This window comes from Ammodytes marinus (assembly GCF_949987685.1).
Source record: "Ammodytes marinus genome assembly, chromosome: 9".
Classification (NCBI taxonomy): Eukaryota; Metazoa; Chordata; class Actinopteri; order Uranoscopiformes; family Ammodytidae; genus Ammodytes; species Ammodytes marinus.
In genome coordinates this window covers 11,105,562-11,132,013 of record NC_137213.1, presented here as the reverse complement: position 1 = coordinate 11,132,013, position 26,452 = coordinate 11,105,562, and the positions used below count along the sequence as shown (strand labels likewise).

The window sequence follows — 26,452 nt, the reverse complement described above, 5'->3', positions numbered from 1 at the left end:
TGGTTGCACACAACCCAAAGATCACCTCCAAAGACCTGCAAGAACATCTGGCTGCAGATTGTGTATCTGTACATGGTTCTACAATTCAGTGCAATTTGCACCAAAACATCTGTATGGTCGGGTGATGAGAAGGAAGCCCTTTCTGCGCCCACGCCACAGATACAGTTGCATGGAGTATGCAAAAGCTCATTTAGACAAACCAGCTTCATATTGGAAGAAAATGCTTTGGACTGATGAGAAAAAAATTAAGTTATTTGGTCTTTATAAAAAGCAGATGTTTTGGTGCAAATTGCGCTGAATTGTTGAACGATGTACAGATGCACCATCTGCAGCCAGATGTTCTTGCAGGCCTTTGGGGGTGATCTGTGGGTTGTGTGCAACCATTCTCACAATCCTCCACCTATGCCGCTCCTGTTTTTTTCTTGGTCTGCCATGCCTGGGTTTAACTGCCACTATGCCTGTGTCCTTCCATTTCCTGACAACGTTCCCTACAGTCGAAATTGACAATTGAAACCTTTGGGAAAGCTTCTTGTAGCCTTCCCCTAAACCATGACAATGAACAATCTTTGTTTTTCAGATCTTTTGGGAGCTGTTTTGATGATCCCATTCTGTCTCACTTCAGCAGAGAGTCAAAGAGAAGTGCAACTTGCATTTAGGCACCTAAAATACATTTTCTCATGATTAAACAGACAATTATATGAGGTTCAAGGCTTAACAACATAATCCAACCAACTTTGTGTTTAAAGTCATCAGTTTTACATGCTGTTACAGGCATTAAAATCAACAAAACCACAAGGGTTCCCATATTTTTGCACAGCCAGTTTTTCACATTTTATTTTATTTCATACAACCAAATACTGCTTTTCAAAAAATCTTTGTTTGGAAAACATCCCAGTACTTAACTGTTCCTGGTAAATTAAAGACATAACACTTTTATATTTTTTTTGTGAAAGCAGAGTCAATTATAATGCCGGCTGAGAGGGGTTCCCAAACTTTTTCATATGACTGTATATTAACCTTGAATGTATCTGCTGTCATCAACAGAAAAACTCTGACATCCTGTGCAGCCCTGAGGGTCACGATGTGGTCAAAATGTACAATCAAACTGCAGCTGCATTGGTAGAGTTTGAGTCTGTTTACCACAGTGCATGGATGGTTGAAGTGTCGAAACTAGATTATGGTTGGTTCACTGGCTTTCATTTAATTAGTTTGTACATAATGTCCCTTATTTTTGCTTCAAAACGTGCTTTTAATATTAATTTGAATTGTTTTTCCTTCCTATTCTGCTTCACAACAGTCTTGAATATAACACTGCTGGTTCGTCACCCAAAGAGTGGAAAATTAGTTGTCAACTTTGATCCTAAAGTAACTGAGGTCATTCGAGAGGCTAAATGTTTGTTGAAGATGGGTCTGGATGTTCCAAAGCAGGCTTTTCGTCTGGTGAAGCTGGAAAGCAAAATAAATGCTAATCACCTACGACTACAGGTAAATCATAACAAAAAAAATCACATATAGATTGATTACCTCAGTGCTTCTCAAATGGTGGGGCGCGGGCTGCCTTGATTTCCAACTGACCAAAAATAAAATAAAATTTATTTTAATTTTTAAGTGCTAGCAAGCGCGATGTGTGCTTGTGTATGGTCATATCCGCGCGAAAGGCCGCGATTTGCAGTAAATAAATGTCCACATGTATCTCCAAGTGTCTCAGTAGGCTATTTCAAAAGAATTCAAGCAAGTAGACTAATAATAACATTAATTAATTATTGGTTATCGCATCACAGAAGGCCTATTGGCCTATAATAATAAAAAAAAACACCACCTTAACTATGTTTACAGTTTAAAAATGTTTTGAATTAAATGCAAACCTCTGAATCATTTGCTCTCTGTCCTGAGATTCACACAGACTGCAGTCTTGTTTAAATGTTACAAATTGAGCTAATAAACTGAACTTCGAATTTTTTTTTCTGCAGAAGTTATCTCAGCTAATTTTTGTTATCTAATTTCGTGGGCGGCTGTGGCGAAGTGGGTAGGAAGATTGCCTCTGGAGTGCACGGTCGGAAGTTCGATTCCCCGCCTACCCGCCACATGTCGAAGTGTCCCTGGGCAAGACACTGAACCCCAAATTGCTCCCGATGGTTCAGAGAGCGCCTTGCATGGCAGCTACTGCCATCGGTGTATGAGTGTGTGTATGAATGGGTGAATGTGGTAAGATATGTAAAGCGCTTTGGGGCTGAGAAAATCGGCTAGAAAAGCGCTATATAAGTCAAGTCCATTTACCAATTTGATAATAAGGTGATTGTATGCAGAATGCTCGTGCCAGAAACTCATACAGTGGTTTTGTACAGATAAATAAATAAATATTAGCAGGTTCTCAAAAGTATTTCAATTTGGGGGGGGGGGGGCGCGAAAACATTTCTGTCCCCTAGAGCATGACAGAAAATAATTGAGAACCACTGGATTACCTTAATATTAGCTGACCTGTATGTTTTCTTTCTTTTTTACAGACCATTTTGGCAGATTATGAGTCAATTTGTAAGAACATACCAGCAGATTTTGTCAGCTTGATGGCTTCGAAAATCAAAAATGTAAGCAGTTTGCAAATACAGTACATATGAACACAGAAAATGTACCCAATTCATAAGATATCCAAATGTTAAATAAAAGGTATCTTGATGTTTTTGTTAATGGAAACTTAAATACACTCAACAAAAATATAAACGCAACACTTTTGTTTTTGCTCCCATTTTTCATGAGATGGACTTAAAGATCTAAAATTCATTCCAGATACACAATTGTACCATTTCTCTCGAACATTGTTCACAAATCTGTCTAAATGTGTGATAGTGAGCACTTCTGCTTTGCTGAGATAATCCATCCCACCTCACAGGTGTGCCACATCAAGATGCTGATCTGACATCATGATTAGTGCACAGGTGTGCCTTAGACTGTCCACAATAAAAGGCCACTCTGAAATGTGCTCAACCTGTGAGGTGGGATGGATTATCTCAGCAAAGCAGAAGTGCTCACTATCACACATTTAGACAGATTTGTGAACAATGTTTGAGAGAAATGGTACAATTGTGTATCTGGAATGAATTTTAGATCTTTAAGTCCATCTCATGAAAAATGGGAGCAAAAACAAAAGTGTTGCGTTTATATTTTTGTTGAGTGTAGTTAATCTCCTGACACAAGTATGCTTAGTTGCCTAGCAAGAAAATTACAAAAGGAATTGGCCGTTTACACGCATTATGAATATGGTCTGAACCTGCTTTGTCACTTTTTTTACTTGTTTTTTTTTTAAAGAATAACTGTTTCCTAATAAATCAGTTCTTCCAGAGTTGGTCAGTTTAAAAAAATTATGATTTTGGCCAATTAAAAGGTGGAGTCTGTGCTTCGCCATGGGTCCGTGCTGCTCACCTGGTCATCCTTCCTCCTTGACAAGTTCTTCCAAAATGTTGACATAACTTTGTTTGAGCTCGAGCATCTTGTAAAGAAGGTATGGTACTGAATACACTATTAATTGTTAGCCGTCTTTCCTGTTGCTAGGGCATGGTTATTGCTTGAATATTAAAGTGTAACTGCACCCTTTTACTTGTTTTTTTAGATAGAAGCTGAATTAAATGACTATGTTGTGAAGGAACACATATGCTGGTGTTAATATTGAAAACAATTGCAATATGTTAAATAACGGCAATTTAAGATTTTTTTTGTATTGTAAATTATTTTAGAACTTTACTAAGATTTGAAAAAACCTTTTTCCTTCGGGTTCGAAAAATGACGTACATTAAGCACATTTTGTCTTAATGTACGTCATCACGTCGCTGAAAAGCCGGTCACGCTCTTTATAGGTCCATAGCTGGTCCATGAGCTACCGTCCCTCTAAGGATGTTATTTCGGGGGTTAACACCCTCACTTCTACCGGCAGTGTGTCTGCATTACCTCGCTTGCGCGAACACACACACACAGACCTGGACTCGCTCGTTGCTTCACTTGATTGACACACGCTACCGCTGGCTCTCTCTTCACTCACACACACACACACATACACTGCCGCTCGTTCACTTGCGCTATTCTGTCTCGTAACACTACGATAGACACATCGTCTACATCCCAATTGCCCGCCAACAATTTAGAATAAGAAAAGTCCTCCACCTCAAACTTTGTGGCATATGAGCCCAGTCACATCGTGTAGCGACAGTGCAGTTAGACTTTGTGTCACTCCATTTTTCAATGAAGTCATGTCATTCAGATCTTCCTGAGTGACAGCTAGCAGCTAGCCCCCTCCTTCACAGACACCGCGCAGCCTCCTCCCTCCCGAATGTGGGCCGGCTGATGTCGGAATGTTTAAAAACATTGGTTCTAAAACGGGATGTAGAATCCATGGTCTGAGCGCATTTTTCAAAATCGTACAGTACGCTCAAACAGGGAGTGCAGTTACCCTTTAAGAATCATTAAAATACTATTACTCAAGTGCCATGATATGAGGAGTCATATTCATTATTTTTTTCAGGTGCAAGATATCTGTAAGATACACATTGACGATGTTCTTAAAGACATCTCAGAGACTGTGCTGGTTGAACTCCCAGAAGATCACGTGTCCTCAGTGCAATCCCTTATTGACCGTAATGAGGTATTGATTCATAGTTGTTTTTCACTTCTTTTGATCACCATCCTACTTTGGTGCTCCAAATTAAAACATTAAAACTACCTGCTCTGCAGGCACAGTGTGCAGACACATTTAGTAACTAGCTGGTTACCATATCAACCAAAAATATGATGATTTCTTTGTTACTGATATTTTGTTTCTTCTGACCCACTGTGACAAAAATAAAGGTTTGCACTGGTTCACCAACTAATACTTTCGGGGAGGTTTAATTTCTTTCATTTCTTTTTTCTTTTTCAGAAATTAGGAATTGTGTCTAGTTCAGCAATTCACTCATTATATTTCTTCTTTTTGTTTAGCTCGAATGTAAGGAGCGGGCAAAGACATTGGACTACAAATGTGGTCGTGTTAAAGAAGCAGTGAAGGAGCTGTGTAATGTGTTCAGTCCCATTTATGAATCAAAAGTCACCAAGAAGACTGTGGAGGAACCTATTTCAGGTGCGTTTAAGTCACCATTTTAAGTGGTGAACACAAGTGAAAATTATGTAAAAGGTTTATTAATGCAGCACCAGTAAATTAAATACAGTATTTTTTTAAATTATTCTTCCGGACAATTACATACAATACACAATTTTCTCTTTGCATATTTATACATATTACTTTGTGTTATCGTCCGAAGGGTGGCAGGAGAAGCCAAAGGCTTATCAGGTCCCGCCCCCACTGCCATAAGATTCAGATACAGATACACAGCTACTGATACAGTTAAAACATTTTTTTTTTTTTTTTTTTTTTTTAAGAAGATGCATTCCAATACACAGACAATTTTAGGTCTCATTATTCATTGCCAGTGTACAACAGACATGCTTTCCATTTTCCTCTCTGCCTGTGACAATGCAGATAGTGATATGGCCTTGTCCATTTCTTCTCTAGTAGTCTAAACACATCTGCAAAAGTATTCAAAACAGTCAGTCTGTCTGCTGACCTTGGCTGCAGTCCCATAACATGCAGTGTATTTACAAATTCTTCAGTCAGTGAACAAGTTTTTTTTTTAAAGTAAATCAATGTTTGTATCCCCACAGATAAATATCTTCTTTTGATTTGCCTTTGAAAGTAATTCTCCCATGTATTCTATAAAGTCTTCAATTTTTGAATCGGGTGTTCTGTACACACAGCTGATAATTAACATTTATCTTTCATTTGAATTTCAATAGTCACACATTCCATTAGGTTATCAATTGCAGAGCACATTGTATTTACGATTTCAAACCTTACATTTTGACACAAACTAAATCCCTTTAGTTCAAAGTCCATGCTTTTGCCTTCTTTAATCCATGTTTCTGACACTGCAATGATGTTGAACTGGTTGGAGACTTTCTGTAGATATGCCTTAATTTGTGAAAAGTTTGTGTAGAGACTCCTGCTATTAAACATGAAAGATGGACAATTTCCCATTAGTTTGAAAGCATCTGATGAATTAATCCTCAGTATGGTAATGACAGTCTCTTTTTCCGATAGTGTAGAAGTGATTGTCTGGGTCATTGATTTCATTTGGGTCCGATAATAATGATTAGCTAATAACTCCAGACTTTCATGATCATTTATCCAAGCGGATGTTTTGCTCATTCTCGCTGCTTGGGTTGATCAGATCCTCGTCCGTTTTGATTTGCACAATCAGGGTGTAGCTCCCTTCATTTTGATGAAGATTCTTCCATCTCTCGTCCAAGTTTGTTGGACCTGTCCACATATTTTTAACCCTCTCGCTTGATAGGCCAGATAAGACTTTCTCTTGGTTAAATTTTCACTCATTCCAATTTGTTCACCTTTAAGCTTCTTGCCTTGACTGAGCAGATTTATCTTATGCTTTCTACTCACAAATTTCAGAATGACAGCACGCTTTTTGGCAAATTTCCCAAACAGGACTCCACGTTCTCTAGATCCAGATTAATGGCTTTGCTTCTCAGAAACATTGCCACTTGATTTTCCACCGTTACATTCCCTGTATCGCCCTCTTCTTCTCCATTCCCGGCAGCTGCATACAACCTTGGTTTAATAACCATACCAGTCAGGATCACATCTCTGTTTTTTGCTTGTTGTTCTTGGTCATCAATTTTATCTCCAAGCTCTTTCAAGAGCTGATCTTTTTTCTTACATTTTTGCATCAAAATGCCCCATCCATTCTTCAATGATCCCAGCCTTCAGCTGCACCAAATCAGCCTGCAGCTGTGCCAGCTCAGACTCCCTCTCACTTTTCATTTCTCTCATCAAGTCTGCCAACTGTTTTTTCATTTCTACCGCATATCCTTTGTCTTCCTCCTTCTCCTGCTTATCAATGTTTTTTTTGTTTTCTGGACATCTCCAGAGATTTTTCAGGCAGTGAATCTGTGTTCTCCGCTTCTCTTGGTAAATAGGTCTTACCCCCACGGCAAGCTCAACTCTAAAAAATTGGTTATACAAAGTATATCATTTATGTGTATCTTTTTCTCACCCTATGAACATTTTAGGACGGAGGAGTGTGGCATTCTCAGGAGAAAACCAGAAGACCTCGTATGAGGATCAGGGAATGAACTTAGAAGGACCAGATAGAGATATATCAATTAAATTTGAAAGGGTATGGTTGCTTGCCAACACCCAACACATTGCTCTAATCCACATTATATCAACAAATGTGTTAATTCTTCAAACAAACAATTTTAATTTCAGGAGTTTAAGAAGCTTTATGAATACTTCACTGCAAGGGTATTAGATGCACTGGTAAAAACAACCAAGTTATCCCTGGAGACCCTGAAAAGAAGAATCCGTGGCTCTAAGTAAGTAAAGTATGTCTGTTTGTCAGTATGCAAAAAGGAAAAGAAAAAAAAAAGAAAATATTTAGGAACAATATAATCTCTTACAGATCGACATCAATCATTTCAAAAAGTAGTACTTACCAGAAGAAGTCAGGGTCTACGATGGTTTCGCTAATAAAATCTGAGGTCCATCTGGTGAAACTTAATGTGGTGAGTTTCTACTATTCAATGGCAACGGGTTTCAGTTCATGCAAGTTACCTTGTAGGGGGGAAAAAATTGTCTAGAAATTCCAAAGCAGTCACATTAAAAGGATACAAATCTTTCAAATGTGTTGTTATTAGGTGATGATTCCAACTGTAGATGAGATCCAACATGCCATCAATCAACTAATTGACTTGGTTTTGGAAGTAAGCAAGGGTATTTCATGGCAACGTGAGTACAGTCATGATGCCACAAAGAACAAAGGTAAGTCATTGTTAGCGTGCTAAAAAGTAAGAAAAAGACAAGTTGACAGAAATGACATATTTCCTAAAATGTAATGAAAATCGACATATTTTCCTTATTTTCTTATTTTTTTTTAGTAAAGAACAATTCAGCTTCTTAAATTGAGAACAAAGTATATAGCGTTTCTACAAATTAGTTTTTAATCTATTGATCTCTTGTTCTTGTTTGAAAAAATTCAACTGATATTTTTAATTAATCTGACATGGCCAATATCAATAAAATTTGTTTGGAGCCCTAAGATAAACACATTTTTATTTAATGAATGATCAATTGATTGATAAATCTTTGATTGAAATGGTCAAGATCAATTTTGGTTATTTTTTTGCTTCTTAGGTATAGAAAAAGAGAATTTCTACCACAGAGTTGTTGAACACAAGGACGTTAAAAAGGTTGTGGTCGTACTGAAATCAGCGGTCAGCTCCCAGAGGGGAGCAGCAGCTGATGTTCTGAAGCAGTTCAATCCTTTCAGAGTGATATGGGAAGAAGACAGGAACCTCAAAGTTAAGGTTTGTTTTCCTGCGGCCATAACAAGTTATTTTTTTGACCTTTTTTAACTGCTTATTTTTTCTTGTAATAATAACATGATTGTCTTGTCCCTAAAAAGGAATTGATGGGCAGCCGTCCATCCTTAACCCAGATCAAGTCTGAAATCCAACACTACGACTCAATTGAACAAGAAATTAATAATATCAATCCCATCATTGTTTTGGGGTCTACTGAATTGTCAACAGGTAAGGAAGCTGTAAAGTGTTCTAGACATCAACAGATACATTCTAAGTTACAATTTTTTCAACCGAATTACTTCATTTTGCATTTTATTCTGCTGGGTTGTATTCCACTAGAAAAGTGAGAGAGATAGTTACAGTGTTACGGTACACAGCCAGTGGATGGAGCTAAAGCTTTAGAGTTTTCCCACTACTGCTGTTGGAAGCGTACAGTATGTGTCTGCTCACACACAGCAATGCTTTCAATAAATTGATAACTTTCTCACAATGACAATGTAAACATACTCAAGTTCACCAGCTCAGTTAAGTGTGATAGGTGTTAGTTCAGGGAATCACAAAATTAGATGTATCCTTTAGGAATCACAAAAATGTTTGAACAAAGTTTCATGACAAAAAAATCAAAAACGTTTCAAACAAATTCTGTGTGGACCAACGTGGACGAACTGACCTACCATGTCATCTCTGCCATACTACTGAAAAAATGTGTACCAAAAAAGCAACGTCGTCTTTGTCATTGAAATTTTTTGATTTGATTGGAAATATTGAATTGTTAATTTTTGTTGAGAGTATTGTTGGTGTAGGTCAATTTCATAATAATGATATTGAGGTTAAATATACTTAGACTTTTAATCTAAAAATCTCTTAAGATATATTTTTTTTTTTAAATAGATCAAAATCTTCTCTTACAGTTTATGTCATCACTTCTATGTTGTGCCTGGTTTGGGAACTGTGTGTGTGAGAGGAGAGAATGGAGCATTCTGCACTGTAAAATGTTTCTCTTGTATACAGAACCATTAAAGAAGTCCTTGATAGTTGAAACCAAAGCCTGGAAGAAACTGTTATGCAAATATCTCAAGGAGGAGTACAAGAAGAAAATGATTGACACCAGCATACATACTAATAAGTACCTCGCACAGCTATCTCATCCTGTGTCTAATCTGGAAGATGTGCGTTGTGCCATGGGGGCCCTGTCTAAACTTCGAGATGCTGAAATACAAACTGACATGACATTGATTTCCATTGAGGTAATGAGTTATCTAGGATATAATATAAGTTGTCTTCAACTAAAATCTTTTGACTGTGTACGGACCAAAAATAGCACTGCATGAAATAACATAAAGGGCTGCATTGGTGGAAATGTATCACTACCAGTGTTGCCACAGTTACTTTGAAAAAGTAATCCGATTACTGATTACTAGTTACTCCTTTAATAGTAACTTAGTTACTTTACTGATTACTTGATGTTAAAAGTAACTAAGTTAGATTACAAGTTACTTTAAACGTTACTTCACAGGTTTTGAAACCCATATATCTCAATTTAAAACGTGCACATATTAAGAATCATTGAAAATATATAAAATAAAGCTTGTAGGCTAGTAGCCTTTAGGCATACTGTTTTCAAAATAATAAAAATTATGGTTTAAAAAATGTAGGCTAATAAAAAATAAACGTTTTTTCCCCCCATGAAAATAAATGCATTCCTCCAATGTGCAAAGACAGTAGCAGTGTCTTTAAACTTAACTTGCTTGGCCCTTCACTCTCATGCATTCATTTGACTTTTCTCTACGATGTGTTGATAGACTGGGTGTGTGCGGCCACTGGTCGCCACGTGACTATAAATGTCCAAGTTTTAAACACTTCTATCTCTTCAACGTCTCCGTACCCGAATCCTAAATATCCCCATAGCAGACGCTATATTTCATGGGGGGAAAACGTTTGTTTTGCGCCACGAGCTTAGACTCGGCCGTAATGCTGCCGCACACACACACACAGACACACACACAGGCACACACACACTGCATGTCAGAGACGAGGCGCTACCAAAAAGACGAGAGGAGCAATTGGAGCGTTTTAGACACATGCGCGCACATTTATTTACATTAAATCGCAATCGCATTTGTGCAGTTATGTAAAATGTTTTATTAAGGAAAATGACAGAAAAAGTAACGCACAGTGATTTTGATGAGTAACTTTAATCTGATTACTGGTTTGGAGATAGTAACGCGTTAGATTACTCGTTACTGAAAAAAGAGGTCCGATGCCGGTAACACGTTACTAAGTAATCACTGATCACTACAGGTACTGGTGAGATGATTAAAAGAGATCCAGGAAGTCAAGTTTAACTTTAAGGGTTTATAATAAACAAATCCACAACACAGCAGTGTATATGACTATTTAAAAGAATTTCACAAACCTGGAAATCTTTCACATTTAGAAATTATTGTATAATGTCTCTTAAAAGATGGTCAAGTGTATGGCCGATCTGTTCTTTCTAAAATTGGTGTGCTCATAAAATTCCTTTTATTTTTTCTTCCTAGGTTTGCCATGAAGTTTGATTTATGTAGCTGTCAGATAACAATCTTGTGATAATGTTTTATTTTACAGGATGCCTTTGAAATTTTAACTAAATATGGGGCAGATGTGACCAAAAGAGAAGCAGAGGGGGTGCACAATCTGAGGGATTTCTTCACAAAGCTTCAGTCTAAAGCTGTCAGTATTATATATTTTTTTTGTTTTTCTTGCTAGATAATTTTAAAATGTATTATTCTCGCTCAGCTGTAATGCTTTTTTAATTTTTATTCCTGCCATTTCCAGAGATCAGTGCAGGAGGAGCTTGTTCGTAAGCAGCCAAAGTTCAAACAAAGCCTTGTGGAATGTGTTGGCACTTTCCAAAATAATGTGGGCACTTTTTTGGAAAAATATGATTCCGTAAGTAATCACTGAATCTTCAAGTCTGATCAGTTTTCAGTCAATCAATTAATCAAGTGAATTAATAGTTAATCAGTTGTAGTACAATTTTGATTTTTAGGAAGGCCCCATGATTGATGGAATATCCCCCCAAGAAGCCAGCCACAGGCTACAGAACTGTCAGGTAACCCTGTCAATTAACTTAATACTATGAAAAGCTTCTAAACAATTAGAAATGCCACTGACTACACTGTATGAGCTTATAAGACACCAATCAAAGAAGCTTATTGATAAACTAATGACTAATGGAAGTTATTTAGTTCTACTTTGTTTGGTCTTTCAATGTTTAATCCATGTTAATGCCTTTTTTTAACTAGTTGTCTTTCTACTAAATAAAATACAAAATTATATTTCTATCCTACTTTTCTTATATATGAGATAATGTAACAATTAACAAGAATCACAGATTTTCTTTTTTTTTTTCAGGCTAAATTTGAAGAACTGTGGAAAAATTTCAGCACATATAACTCTGGAGAGCAGCTTCTTGGCCTACCAGTCACCGAGTATGACAGTCTACTAAAGAAAAAGTTTGTAACCACTCTTCAAAAGCCTAAAATACATACCTGGAATTAAGTGAAAATTCTATCAGTAATTTTTTAATGGAACTTTATAATGTTTTCACACTGGGTCTATGATTTCTTATGATTACCACAGAAAAGAGCTTGACCTGTTACAGAAACTCTATGGCCTATATGACGCAGTGATGAGTAAGATTAAAGGGTACTATGGCATTCTATGGACGGATGTGGATATTGAGAAGATCAATGGAGAACTCTTGGACTTTCAGAACAGGTAATCCAAGTATTTCTATTAATACTCCCCACTTTGATATGATTGAAACTAACTTGTTTTTCATGTATTGTCATAGTACCACAGTCTTGCCCAAAATTAATACCATGTTTTCTCTATAATTGCTGTAAAAAGGTGAAATTGATCAAAATTAGGAAGTGAAAATAATAGGTAACACTTTACAAAAAGGGTACATTAATTAACTATTATTTAATGTCAGTTAATGTTATTAACGGTTAGTTATGCCTATTAAGCATTAACTAACCGTTCATTTTTAGTTATTGATGGAAAGTTAATGACTTGGTTAGATATAACTATGCTTAGTTAACTATTGCTTAGTTAAGCATTTCCTAAGCATGTATTAACAGTTAGTTAATGATGAGTACATTTTAAGTATGCATTTACTTAGCATTAACTAACAGTTCATTAATGTACCCTTATTGTAAAGTGTTACCAAATAATAATTTAATAAATAATAACATAATACTACAGCTGTTTTGATCTTTATTTATACACATATATAAATGATTAAAATAATTTCCAGGTGCCGAAAGCTACCCAAAGGACTGAAGGACTGGCAAGCCTTTCAAGACCTGAAGAAAACGATTGATGATTTCAGTGAGTCATGTCCTCTGCTTGAGTTGATGGCAAACAAATCTATGATGAGGAGACACTGGGACAGGATCACTGACCTGACTGGGCACACGTTTGAGGTGGAGTCTAAAACATTTAAACTGCGGAACATCATGGAAGCGCCTCTGCTGAAGTACAAGGATGATATTGAGGTTTGCTGTCAGATTGGAAACTGTACCACAAGCTGACGGATTTCTGACTTGTTATTTTGTTCCCTTTCTGAAGCCTGTCTTTCTTTGCATTTTCACTGTAGGACATCTGCATATCTGCTGTAAAGGAGAAGGACATTGAGGCCAAGCTTAAACAAGTTAAAGACATTTGGGTTGGCCAGACCCTGAGCTTGAATTCATTCAAGGATAGAGGAGAACTGATGCTGAAAGGGGCAGAGACAGCAGAGATCCTCACCATTCTTGAGGACAGTCTTATGTTGCTGGGGTCATTGCTGAGCAACAGGTAGAACAACGTGATCACTGACTTGCCGAACAAAAGAGGATTTAAAGTATCTATCGAAAATTTATAATTAATACTGTTGTGGTGCCAACAAATGAAAAAGGGGTTGGTGATGTTACTGGCCTGATTAAAAATCAAAAACAGATTCATTAACAAAACTAATAAACAGTTCTAAATCAAGCTTGAAAAAAGTACAAAATCCTAAACTAGACTAAAACCTACAGCTTCACAGCAAGCTGCCTTCTCTGTCTTTGGGCTACTACCCTACTCAATACTTTTCATCTATTAAGGCCCTACCTGATGAGTGAAATCAATTACACACAATTCATCTCATTAAACAGGACAGAAGAAAACAATCCCATTAAGATTTCTCCTGCATGATCAACAATTTACAAACCAACAACAAAATGCAATGGCCTACAATATAACCTGTATTACATTTTGCTAAACATTGCCTAATTTGAATAAACAGTAAAATAATTGCCTTACTTTTACAGGTATAGTGCCTTCTACAAAGCAGATATCCAGGATTGGGTCTCCAAACTTTCAATTTCATCTGATGTACTTGAACAGTGGATTATTGTTCAAAACCTGTGGATCTACTTGGAGGCTGTGTTTGTTGGGGGTGACATCGCCAAAGACCTGCCTCAGGTACGGTCAATACATTTTATATCTTTATATTCAGGAAACAACTATGTAGAGCTCCTCCTCAACAAAATAAAATAAAAATACTTATTTTTTCCCAATGTAGGAAGCCAAGCGTTTTCAGAACATTGACAAGACCTGGATTACAATCATGCAGCGAGCCCAAAAATTCCCAAATGTGGTGGAGTGCTGTGTGGGTGATCCAATTCTGGGAGAGGTCTTACCAGATCTTCAGAAACAACTGGAGTTCTGTCAAAAATCTCTCGCTGGGTAAGGCTTTGTCAACCACTTTTTGTTGATATTAATTTATGTTAGAGATGTTTTTCTAAAAACACTTCTTAGTAGTTCTATCGAGTGCATTTCATAACTGTAGTTCTAAAAATGTCTGCTGTCAGTATTTTGTTAACCGAGTAACCACAAACGTGGTTCTATCAAATCACATTGAATTCATTTTTTATTTATTTATTTGCTCTTTAACGTTTTCATAAGACAGTCGTCATGACACTATTTTTATTTTTATTTATTTTTTAATTTAATTTTGGTTACTCACTCTACTCACTGCGAATGCTTTTGACCCCCCCCCCCCAAAAAAAAAATAAATAAAAAATAACATAGGCCCTAGCTTCTCTGATACATTTGATCAAGATGATGTGATCTAACTCAACAGATACCTTGAAAAAAAGAGGCTCCTGTTCCCGCGATTCTTCTTTGTGTCTGATCCATCCCTCTTGGAAATCCTCGGACAAGCCAGTGATTCTCACACAATTCAGGTTAGAACTATTGTGATACAAGTACTGACAGGGCTACAGACTGACATTTTCATTGGTTGCACCGGTGCGCCTAACTTTTTCATCTAGGTGCAACAGCATATATTTTGGGTGCACCTTTAGTGGTGCACAATTTGGAGAATTAGTGCGATTGCGATTACAGTGGCCAATATTATGATTTGCGATATAATAAATAAATTGTATTATGATTCTACTTGCTTGCTTTCCAAGGAAAATTAGAGAATATTGATATTTTTGAAACCCGTATTTCTCAATTTAAAACATGCATAAGAATCATTGAAAATATAAAAAATAAAGCTTGTACTAGGCTAGTAACCTATAGGCCTACTGTTTTCAAAATGATATAAGTGATGGTTTAAACAATGTAATAATAGAAAAAGTTGTTTCCCCATGAAAATAAATGCATTCCTCCTAAGTGCAAAGACAGTAGCAGTGTCTGTAAACTTACTGAAATTTGCATGGACAGTGGGCCTCATGCATTCATCTGACTTATTTTCTCTGTGCTGTCACGTGTTGATAGACTGCCACCGTGGACCTATTGTAAGATATTGCCACCGGTCGCTACGTGACATTGCGACTATAACTTTCCATGTTTTAAACTGCACTTCTATCTGTTCAACATCGCTGTACCCAAATCCTAAATATCCCCATATAGCAGACGTTGCGTTTGTTTTCCGCCTGTCGGCGTCCATCTTTGTTTGTTTTACTCACTGGCCAGTGGTTGGAAAGTTTAGACCATAGATAGTAAATAATATGGATGTAGCATCCGGGCTGACCTCAGTTATTCACACGGCATCCAATAATCCTGGTTTGTGCGCGTCGCCATCTTGTGAGATTTTTACTCCGCCTCACTCCTCTTGCCGAAAAGGGGAATCAACGTCACGTCGGGGGGAGGGAGATAGCTGACGTATACCTCCGAGGCAAAGTGAGGGACAACTGGCGGAGAGCTGTCACTCAAGAGATCGCGCCAATACATTTTAACCTCAAAAAGAATAAAAACTAGCGTGGGCCAAAAAAATTCACCCCCTTTAGTGTTGTCATGGAGATATGACCTAAACATACAGACTAAATTGGTTTTGTGGCCCAGGCTGTAAATAGGTTTAATAAGACTTTGAAAACGGCCTATCTAACAAGTGAGTCAAAGAAAAACTGCTCGTCTTGGCGCCACCCCCAGTGGCACTTTCTGGTTACTACAGTTGTAGGTCACTTCCTTATTGGATGCCGGTAAAAATCGCTGAGGTTGGGGCTTGGTTTAGACACACGCCACGCGCATACATATATTTACAATAAATCGCAATCACAGCCATTTTGTGCGGTTATGTAATTGCACTAGCTCACATCGTGATTAGATTAGATTAATCGGTCAGCGCTACATCCAATATTACATTTAATATGATGTGATACATTTCAGGTGCACTGGTGCGACCAGTGAAAATACCTAGGCGCACTCCACAGATTGCACACTCTGGAGCCCTGACTGATCTGTCTTACTGACGTGTTGATTTCTTGAAAAAATACCTGTTGATAATCTAATTTTAGCTCCTTAATTTTTTCAGCCACATCTACTTGGAGTGTTTGACAATGTGAATACAGTGGACTTTCATTCAACAGAATATGACAAGATTATGGCTGTTGTTTCACAAGAGGGAGAGAAACTACCGGTATGTAATGCTAACTGCATTTTCAGATTGTTAATGTAATGTCATTTTACATTTGCGGAATGGAAATATAATGTTGAACTGCCTTTGTTACTCTTAATGTTAAAAAAACAATGTATATTGTTGGGTAGATGAATTTATAAAAATTCATCATAGTGTGAGTGTATTTTGTCAATGAGATCTGTTAGATAACTTGTAATTGTAGATGAGTTTATTGACTTTATTGCTTTAACTGATCACAACTATACTTTAAAATACCAAATGTGTGTTTGTGGTTTCAGCTGGACTGTCCTATCATGGCACAGGGAGCAGTGGAGCTCTGGCTTGGAGAGCTGTTGTTACAACAGCAGGCATCATTACACTCTGTTATCAAGTCTTCAGATCTAGAGATCAGCGATGAAGACTTTGATCTTCTCACTTTCCTGAACAAGTTCCAATCACAGGTGAAAAGACAGTAGCAAAAGAATGACACTTGCCATGCAGTTATGTCAACCTATGTTTGTACAAGGTATAATTATGATTGCGTAAATCTGATACCATGAACCAAGTATAACAAGCCCGTAACAACCATAACAACAGCTGTTAGCAACCTCAGACTACATCTTTTTATACTGTAGGTGCTTCAACAACACCACTTCTAAACACTATGCTGTGTGTAGTTCCAAAACATTGTCATTTTACATTTTTTATAATGCTAATCTGGATTTTATTTAAACTACTTCATAGTGATCACTTCAGAGTTTAGCCTGAGGGTCCATAATAAGTGCCTGATGCTTCATTAAAACATAAAGTTGATCATGCCTATAATTAGCTTATTCACCTAACAAATGAAAGTTTGTAATATAACAAAATTGTAACCATTTCAGTGTTCAGAGGTGTAAAGACTTTTTCTTAGTAGTTTTGTAGTTGTTTCATAGTATAGTATACTATTGCAAGTAGGGCTGTGTCAAAAAATCGAAATATCGATATATCGCGATACTTAGTTTCCCGATATCAGTATCGATTTTTATATCAAAATATCGATATTTTTTTAATTAATTTTTTTATGATTTTTTTTTTTTTTTTTTTTTTTTTTCAAGGCTTTATTGACAGTGCAGAGATACAGATATGACATGGGGCAGAGAGGGAATGAAACAACCACAGGTCAGATTCAAACCCATGTCTGCTGTCAGGCCTGAGCCTCTAGGATACTGACTATTGAAGTTAGATCAGTTTTGTTTATAAGAATACTTAAGATTCACAAAAGCACACTGATGTGTTTTAATTTTCATTGTGTCCTGTACAGTTAGTACAAGAGTGAATTGGATTTGTTATTTTGATGTTATGGCAGCTGCAGCAGTGTTTGATAATTTGCCAAAACCAAAAAAAAGGAAGAAAAATAGTAAAGGAAGTTGTGAATTAAATAGTTTTGACTTCATTTGTCTGTACAATTATCACTATATTGTGCTGTTATGTTTGACAAGGCAACTTGTTTATGGAATATCACAATATATCGTGATATATCAAGATACGCAATATATCGTGATATATCGTGATATATCGTATCGTGACCAGTGTATCGTGATACGTATCGTATCGCGAAGTCCTTGACGATACCCAGCCCTAATTGCAAGTCAGTTGGATGAGTTCATACTTTCAGGCTACTTAAAGATAATTAATCATGCATGAGTTCATTCTATTTATGCATCGTTTTTCACAAGGTTGGCTTGCTGGGAATCCAGATGCTTTGGACAAGAGATTCAGAGGAGGCACTGTCAAATGCTGAAGATGACAGGGAGATCATGCCTCTTATGAAAAAGAAATTCCTACTTCTACTCAGCGCCCTCATTAAACAAACGACCCATGACCTGACCAAATTTGACAGAGTCAAATTTGAGACTCTCGTCACAATCCATGTGCACCAAAGTGATATATTTAATGACCTAGTAGGTTTTTTTTCCAAAATCTTCCTCTATATTATTTTATATTATAGCCTGACAGTTTGATGTACAGTATGTAACACATTCAAATTGATTTTCCACTTTGTCCTCAGGTAAAAAAACGTATTAAATCTGTCAGTGATTTTGAATGGCTGAAACAGAGCAGGTTTTACTTCAAGGAGGACTTGGATAAGGTCCTTGTGTCCATTACTAATGTCGACTTTATGTATCAAAATGAGTTCCTTGGCTGTACCGACCGTCTTGTCATCACCCCTCTGACTGACAGGCAAGAGAGGATGAATTTGATTTTGTTTTGACTTTATAATTTACAGTAACTTACCTTGTATGAAGTGTTAATTTTGGGGTGGGGTTGAATGTAAGAACTGCTTTTTATCTACAGGTGTTATATCACCCTGTCCCAGGCTCTGGGCATGAGCATGGGTGGAGCTCCTGCAGGGCCAGCCGGCACTGGGAAGACTGAAACCACTAAAGACATGGGTCGCTGCCTCGGCAAGTATGTGGTAGTGTTCAACTGCTCTGACCAAATGGACTTCAGAGGACTTGGCAGGATATACAAAGGTATCCAAGGAAACTTAACACTTCTTCCAGAACTGTGAAGTTATCAAGTTCAATTATCTCATTATGTTTTCTTTTTCAGGCCTTGCGCAGTCAGGATCCTGGGGCTGTTTTGATGAATTCAACAGAATCGACCTACCGGTGCTTTCTGTTGCTGCTCAGCAGATTTACATTGTATTGCAGGCACGCAAGAAACACAAAGACAAATTCATCTTTACAGATGGAGACTTAGTTAATCTGAATCCAGAGTTTGGCCTGTTCATCACTATGGTAGGATACAAAAATGCACATTGTTACTTGAAGTAGAAAGACATTAAAAGTAAGAAGAAAACATTAAATAAAGTGTTGCTATTCCATGTCTAGAACCCTGGATATGCAGGTCGTCAGGAACTTCCTGAAAACTTAAAAGTGCAGTTCAGGACAGTGTCTATGATGGTACCAGACCGGCAGGTGGGTCAAGGATACTTTTGCTGGTAAGTTATATTTTTCCTTTTGCTATAGTCTTAATAGATATCACTTCTCCTCTTTTGTCTTTGGCAGATCATCATGAGAGTCAAACTAGCCAGTTGTGGATTCAATGATAATGTCGTCTTGGCCCAGAAGTTCTTTGTCCTTTATAAACTGTGCGAAGAACAACTTACAAAACAGGTGAGAATGTTGTCGCCAGTGCTTTATTATTATTTTTAATAATTATTGACATACTGACACACAACCACTGCTTTTTTTACAGGTCCATTATGACTTTGGCCTGAGGAACATCCTGTCTGTGTTAAGAACACTGGGAGCCTGTAAAAGAGCACGGCCTGATGACACAGAGTCCAGCACTGTCATGAGAGTGCTGCGTGACATGAATCTTTCTAAATTGGTGTGACAGAAACTCATTGATGATCATCCATCATATCACGTTTCGGCATGTAATGTATATGTTAATCTTTCTGTATTTCTTAAGGTGGATGAGGATGAGCCCCTATTCCTTAGTCTGATCAATGATCTATTCCCTGGGATTCAGCTGGATGGGAGCACATATGTTGAACTTCAAGCTGCTGTTTCTAATCAAATTGAGCAGGCTGGTATTGTCAACCACCCGCCATGGAACCTCAAGTTGGTTCAGGTACCTCAAAACCAATTTTTTTCTGCATGTTATGCCCTGTTCTGTTTTGTTTCTTTATTGTTTGGAATACAACTCACTGATATATTACTGTTACTAACAGCTATATGAGACTTCACGAGTGCGCCATGGCCTGATGACTTTGGGCCCAAGTGGAGCTGGCAAGACCACAGTAATCAACATTCTCATGCGCTCTATGGCTGAATGTGGAACTCCACACAGAGAGATGCGCATGAACCCAAAAGCAATCACTGCACCACAGATGTTTGGTCGTCTTGATGCAGCCACCAATGATTGGACTGATGGGATTTTTTCCACTTTGTGGAGGAGGACACTTAAAACCAAGAAAGGTTTGTTACATGCAAACTTATCACAACTTGCCTCTATAGAAATAGGGTAATATAGATCGTAAAGCTTGCATGTACATGTACTAAGTAAATGGGTGGCAGTAGCTCAGTATGTGGGGACTTGGGTTAGAGACCGGAGGGTTGCTGTTTCAAGTCTAGCACGGACCAATCTTGGAGTGTGGACTGGTAACTAACTGGAGAGGTGCCTCTTCACCTCCTGGGCACTGCCGAGGTGACCCTTTAGCAAGGCACTGAACCCCTAAAACTGTTTAATAAGGTATTGTCTTTTTCTTTTTCTTTTTATTCTAAATCGACCACAGCTTGAGGACCATACAGTTTAGTTGTGTCCAATAAAAGTAGATTCAGTCCACTTTTTGCCTAAGAATTAGACATCATGTGATAATGGAAAAAAAGGGCTGTGCTTAAGACAGAACAACAGCATGAGTAATAACGGAAAATGTGGAAGATTTTGTTTGAGAATTTAAGGATTCATTTAGGATTGCTTTGAAATGTGTACACTTAGCGGATTTCATATGGATTGTGCTGGATGGGCCTGTGGATGCTATATGGATTGAGAATCTCAACTCTGTGCTGGATGATAACAAGACTCTAACCCTGGCTAATGGTGACCGCATCGTCATGTCTCCATCCTGCAAGCTGGTGTTTGAGGTGCACAACATGGATAATGCCTCCCCTGCTACTGTGTCAAGGGTGGGTATGGTCTTCATGAGCTCCTCAGCTCTAACCTGGCGACCAATACTCCAGGTACAGTTGTTTTTTTATAAATCATCAGAGGCCGTGTGTTAACAGAAAATAGACGTATTTTACAATCAAGTGCTTAGGTTGAACATGTGCTTTATGTTGTAGGGATGGGCTAACAAGCGCAGTGCAACAGAGGCAGAAATCATTATGAGTTTATATGACATGATATATGAGGATACTGACTTATTTATGAGGCAGAATCTCAACCCCAAAATGGAGCTTTTGGAGTGTAACTACCTAATGCAGGTATGCATCTAGAAAACTGATGAAGACAAACAGTTATTACAAGATGGCTCAATACATGTTTCATGAAACACTGAATTTGCTTAATACAATCCATCCTCAGTCTGTAAATTTGTTGGAGGGCCTCATTCCAACCAAAGAGACAGGGGGCTTAGCCTGTAGCAAACACCTTGAACGCCTCTTCGTGTTCTGCTTGATCTGGAGCCTAGGAGCCCTTTTGGAGTTAGATGATAGGGACAAACTGGAAGGATTCATCAGAGCTCATGAATGCGAAATTGATGTGCCCCAAACACAGTCAGGAGAGACTATGTTTGAGTACATGGTCAACCAAAAAGGTAGTAATTTTTTAACATTAAATACCACCTCTTTGCTGTCTTTATCCGTCTTTTTAAGTGACTGTTTGAATGACTGTTTTATCAAGGCCATGAAACTCTGTATGCTGACCTCCGTTTCAGGTGAATGGTGTCATTGGGATGACCATGTAGGAGAATATGTCTATCCAACTGACTGTGTGCCAGACTATGCCTCTATCCTTGTGCCAAATGTGGATAACACAAGAACGTCTTTCCTGCTGGATACTATTGCCAAACAACGCAAGGTGATCTTGCCTCTTTTAAATCAACAAAAGTATGTTTTATTTAGGGCTGTCAAACGATTAACATTTTTAATCAGATTAATCACTGGATTCTGTGGATTAATCACGATTAATTCTACCATTCAAAATAGGCCCGAAAAATTACCATTTTCTCAGTATATTGTTGTATGAATGGAAAGATAAAGGACAGAAGGTGAATATATACATTTAAATGTAGTTTTTTTATTAATTGAAAATCCAAATGATGGTGTAAATACTGCAAATAAATTATAATCAACTAAAACATATGCTACCACACCATACTTCAATTTGGCTGTCTCTATTCCTATGTCTTTGAGCAGATATAGGATAGGCTATAGAATGGCATTTATTTGGTGAATCCATGGTTTTGCATCCCTGAATACAACCTGATTGCAGTTTGCGTGCGCTCGTTCTATGGGACTGTTCATTTGTAATAGAAAGCCGACGTTATGTTGATGTCGCGTATTAATCACACACACCTCTGAAAACTGCAGACGTTTGTTTCCTCCCGTGAACGGAGCAGAATGTTTCTCCTGTTGCTTCTGAGAGCAACTGCCGCATGTGACACAGACGTGGCCGTTATCAGCAGTTATAGGTCCGTGGTTAGCAGTTTAAAACACAGACTAGCGTGCTGCTATGTTTGGCCGCGCTCAGCTTCTGATCCTGGGTCAGCCATAACGTTAGAGTGACTGTAGTGCAGAGCGGGTGGGATGCACGGGGCGAATAATTCTGCACGTGTTAATTGCGTTAAAAAAAATAAAGCGTTAATTCCAGAAATTAATCACCCTGCGTTAACTCGTTAATTTTGACAGCCCTAGTTTTATTGTAAATGTAATTACTTTTTTGCTTTAGGGTATGTCTTTGAAAGATTTATATTGTGTTTGTATAGGCTGTACTGCTTATTGGTGAACAAGGGACAGCTAAGACAGTGATGATAAAAAGCCACACAAAAAAATACGATCCAGAGACAGACCTGTCCAAGTCCCTGAACTTCTCATCTGCGACAGAACCCATGATGTTTCAGGTAGAATATTTATTGTGTTCTGTATGCATGGATTTGTACAGTTCTGAATTGAATACATCTCATTTGTATTTTTTTGTATTTTTTTTTCATCGCAGAGAATAGTGGAAAGCTACATTGAGAAAAGGATTGGCAGCACCTATGGACCCCCAGGCGGACGCAGAATGACAGTCTTCATTGATGATATCAACATGCCTATTGTCAATGAATGGGGTGATCAGGTGTTTACAAAGCAGGTTTAATACAATTAAATACATTTAAATATATATATATCCACATTTGTCTGAACTACTATAAATTACTTTCCAACCAGATCACCAATGAGATAGTACGCCAGATGATGGAAATGACTGGCATGTACAATCTGGACAAACCAGGAGACTTCACCACTATCGTGGACGTACAGATGATGGCTGCCATGATTCACCCTGGTGGTGGGAGAAACGACATCCCACAAAGACTGAAGAGACAGTTTACAGTCTTCAACTGCACTCTGCCATCCAACACCTCCATCGATAAGATCTTCGGTAGCTGTCTCTTAAATGAGAATGTCTACTTGATTTTGATGTTTTATGAAACACTTGAATTGTTTTTCATGCTCTTTTTCTGCAGGTGTAATCGGCTGTGGGTATTTCCATGAATGCAGAAAATTCACCCCTGAGATTTCAAAAATGGTGAAGTGTCTTGTGTGTGCTGGGAGGATCTTATGGCAGTGGACAAAGGTAATCACTGTTGAAGATGATGTTAAATATGTTATAGGGATTGATATATTATTGAATACATGACCTGATTTGATTATTTCACACTGAAGACAAAGATGCTTCCTACACCGTGCAAGTTCCACTACATCTTCAATTTGAGAGACTTGTCCAGGATCTGGCAAGGAATGTTAAACATTAAGGCAGAGGAGTGTGAAAATGTCCCTACTCTCCTGGCTCTTTTCAAGAGTGAATGTACGAGGGTGATTGCTGACAGGTACTTCGCTTACAAACAATATGTTTTAGTTAATGTACTTTTAGCTACAAAATTATGGCAAAAAGTCTAACTGAAACATGTATTTGCTATAGGTTTATTTGCTCTGAGGACAAAGAGTGGTTTGAGAAGGCTATAACACGTGTCATACAAGAACATGTTGACACCAACCTTGTCTCAGAACTTCATTCTGAGCCATACTTTGTGGACTTCCTACGAGAGGCTCCTGAGCCCACTGGAGAAGAAGATGAGGATGCCTGTTTTGATGCCCCTAAAATTTATGAAATGGTATGAACTTATAATTAGAAGACTTTTGTATGATTTTTAACTCTAAATATATATATTTTTAAATTAAACATAATCTAAGCAAAGTAACGTTATTACAGGTGCCAAGTCTTGAGTTCTTATCAGACAAGCTGATGATGTATCAGGGCCAGCACAATGAGGTCACTAGAGGCTCCAGCCTAGACCTGGTATTCTTCACAGATGCCATGACTCACCTTGTAAAGGTCAGACAATTGAACCAGTATGTAACCTGTAGAGTTGAGTAAACTACAGATCATTCTTATTCATTTGAGACTTGCCTTCCCTTAGATCTCACGAATCATTCGAACCGATAATGGTAATGCCCTGCTTGTGGGAGTGGGAGGATCAGGAAAACAGAGCCTGACTCGTCTGGGCTCATACATAGCTGGATACAGCATCTTTCAGATCACATTGACAAGGTATGATCAAAAATATAAAATGGCAGTCTATTTGAGGCAACTTGCTTCTATGGTGGTAAATAATTAAGTATCTTGTTATTATAATCAACAAGTGGAAACTTAAAAATATACTTGTTATTTTAATTACACTAGAAAACATGCTTGTACCTAATTCTCATTCTGACTTCAATGTTGACAACGGAGAGAGAGAGAGTATTCCTTGAAATCTTGATATTTTACATTCACACTTTTAAGGAAAAAGGGATATATAAGATATACTTAGGGTTTGTTTCTTACACTACTATGTTCGTTTTCATCAGAACATACAACGTAAGTAATTTCATGGATGACCTAAAACTGCTGTACAGAACAGCTGGGGCTGATGGAAAAGGCATCACCTTCATCTTTACCGATAATGAAATAAAAGATGAAGCCTTCCTTGAGTTCCTCAACAACGTTCTTTCTTCTGGAGAGGTAAGGACTACAACAGTAAAACATTTATTTTCATTGAAGTCCCAATCCGTGGTCACACAAACCAACTGAGTCTGCATTCAGAAAATTTAGTTTTGTATTTATTCTCATTCAAACACTTAATTATATCATATATCGCAGAAATAAAGAGGTCAGATCTTCATAAGGACAATGCAGAGCTTAATTTGGTACTAATTAAATCACTGTGAATTATCTGTGTTCAGGTCGCCAACCTTTTTGCTAAAGATGAAATTACAGAGATCACCCAGAACTTGATCCCTGTGATGAAAAGAGAGTTGCCTCGTATTCCACCAACTTTTGACAATCTTTATGACTACTTCATATCCCGGTCCAAAAAGAATCTGCATGTAGTTCTTTGCTTCTCACCGGTAGGTAGAAATTTGTATATTTCTCACCCAATTGCAATAACCCAAAAGTACCAATATACTTACTTAATTATAACTGCAATCTCCTATATTTATTCTGTTTCATTTATGTCATGAACTTACTAAACTACCACAGCCCAAGGGAACAATCCCATTTGAACTATATTGTATCTACTTGCCTCAACAGGTAGGGCAGAAGTTTCGTTCCAGATCCCTAAAGTTTCCGGGTTTAATTTCTGGCTGCACCATGGACTGGTTCACCTCTTGGCCCAATGAGGCTCTGGTGGCTGTGTCCAACTATTTCTTATCAGAGTTTCCAATGGTTTGCTCTACTGATGTGAAGGCTGCTGTGGTGTCCACCATGGGTACATATCATGAAAAAGTATCCATTACCTGTGACAGCTACTTTGAAAGGTATACAGATCATACATATAGGTTTACACTCTTCCATTGTACCGTACTTATCTCTGGATACGCTCAAGTTTTTGTCCTGAGACATAAACTTTATATTGCATGTGATTTTTATTTTTCAGGTTTCGGAGAAGAACTCATGTCACCCCTAAATCCTACCTCTCTTTTATAAATAGTTACAAAACTCTGTACAGTGAAAAGTACAACTTTATCAACACACTAGCAGAACGCATGAATATTGGTAAGGAAGATCAGAAGCAAGGCTATGACGTGACACAAATATTTTGAAAACTGCAGGGAAACGATTTTTAAAGTTGTTACTGATTTCCAGGGTTGTCCAAACTGATGGAGGCTAGTAAGTCTGTGGCTCAACTATCCAAAGATCTTGAAATCAAGGAGAAAGAGCTAGCCATTGCATCAATCAAAGCTGACAAGGTGAAAAATAATATAGACTCCGGCCTCCTGCGACCCTTCCCATGATCATGTTAAGATAATAGATGGATAGTTATGTCTAACATAAGAATTTACAAAGTGAAAAAAACAGCATAAATGGTTGTATCAAGTGTCAAATATTGTGATTAAGGGA

General features: G+C 37.7%; 1 protein-coding gene across 1 annotated transcript in view; it reads left to right on the top strand.

Moving 5' to 3' along the window:
- LOC307255338 (dynein axonemal heavy chain 8-like) overlaps nt 1-26,452 on the top strand; it is a gene marked incomplete at both ends in the record, with an annotated part of 51,110 nt that overhangs the window by 12,064 nt on the left and 12,594 nt on the right. Inside the window, 51 exons of the mRNA XM_080034019.1 lie at nt 1,045-1,180; nt 1,298-1,485; nt 2,505-2,585; nt 3,380-3,496; nt 4,511-4,630; nt 4,963-5,101; nt 7,105-7,211; nt 7,304-7,410; nt 7,524-7,599; nt 7,732-7,855; nt 8,228-8,400; nt 8,499-8,625; nt 9,409-9,644; nt 11,005-11,109; nt 11,215-11,328; nt 11,429-11,491; nt 11,794-11,894; nt 12,022-12,159; nt 12,701-12,941; nt 13,043-13,242; nt 13,737-13,890; nt 13,991-14,154; nt 14,552-14,654; nt 16,229-16,333; nt 16,612-16,773; nt 18,031-18,255; nt 18,363-18,535; nt 18,650-18,828; nt 18,908-19,095; nt 19,189-19,275; nt 19,366-19,473; nt 19,556-19,690; nt 19,775-19,936; nt 20,037-20,283; nt 20,804-21,045; nt 21,148-21,288; nt 21,389-21,620; nt 21,741-21,883; nt 22,791-22,925; nt 23,021-23,143; nt 23,236-23,449; nt 23,535-23,644; nt 23,734-23,897; nt 23,990-24,182; nt 24,281-24,403; nt 24,489-24,619; nt 24,919-25,072; nt 25,294-25,458; nt 25,643-25,869; nt 25,989-26,107; nt 26,198-26,301. Of these exons, the coding sequence (XP_079890145.1) occupies nt 1,045-1,180; nt 1,298-1,485; nt 2,505-2,585; nt 3,380-3,496; nt 4,511-4,630; nt 4,963-5,101; nt 7,105-7,211; nt 7,304-7,410; nt 7,524-7,599; nt 7,732-7,855; nt 8,228-8,400; nt 8,499-8,625; nt 9,409-9,644; nt 11,005-11,109; nt 11,215-11,328; nt 11,429-11,491; nt 11,794-11,894; nt 12,022-12,159; nt 12,701-12,941; nt 13,043-13,242; nt 13,737-13,890; nt 13,991-14,154; nt 14,552-14,654; nt 16,229-16,333; nt 16,612-16,773; nt 18,031-18,255; nt 18,363-18,535; nt 18,650-18,828; nt 18,908-19,095; nt 19,189-19,275; nt 19,366-19,473; nt 19,556-19,690; nt 19,775-19,936; nt 20,037-20,283; nt 20,804-21,045; nt 21,148-21,288; nt 21,389-21,620; nt 21,741-21,883; nt 22,791-22,925; nt 23,021-23,143; nt 23,236-23,449; nt 23,535-23,644; nt 23,734-23,897; nt 23,990-24,182; nt 24,281-24,403; nt 24,489-24,619; nt 24,919-25,072; nt 25,294-25,458; nt 25,643-25,869; nt 25,989-26,107; nt 26,198-26,301 (7,605 nt within the window). The remainder of the gene's footprint in view (nt 1-1,044; nt 1,181-1,297; nt 1,486-2,504; nt 2,586-3,379; nt 3,497-4,510; nt 4,631-4,962; nt 5,102-7,104; nt 7,212-7,303; nt 7,411-7,523; nt 7,600-7,731; nt 7,856-8,227; nt 8,401-8,498; nt 8,626-9,408; nt 9,645-11,004; nt 11,110-11,214; nt 11,329-11,428; nt 11,492-11,793; nt 11,895-12,021; nt 12,160-12,700; nt 12,942-13,042; nt 13,243-13,736; nt 13,891-13,990; nt 14,155-14,551; nt 14,655-16,228; nt 16,334-16,611; nt 16,774-18,030; nt 18,256-18,362; nt 18,536-18,649; nt 18,829-18,907; nt 19,096-19,188; nt 19,276-19,365; nt 19,474-19,555; nt 19,691-19,774; nt 19,937-20,036; nt 20,284-20,803; nt 21,046-21,147; nt 21,289-21,388; nt 21,621-21,740; nt 21,884-22,790; nt 22,926-23,020; nt 23,144-23,235; nt 23,450-23,534; nt 23,645-23,733; nt 23,898-23,989; nt 24,183-24,280; nt 24,404-24,488; nt 24,620-24,918; nt 25,073-25,293; nt 25,459-25,642; nt 25,870-25,988; nt 26,108-26,197; nt 26,302-26,452) is intronic.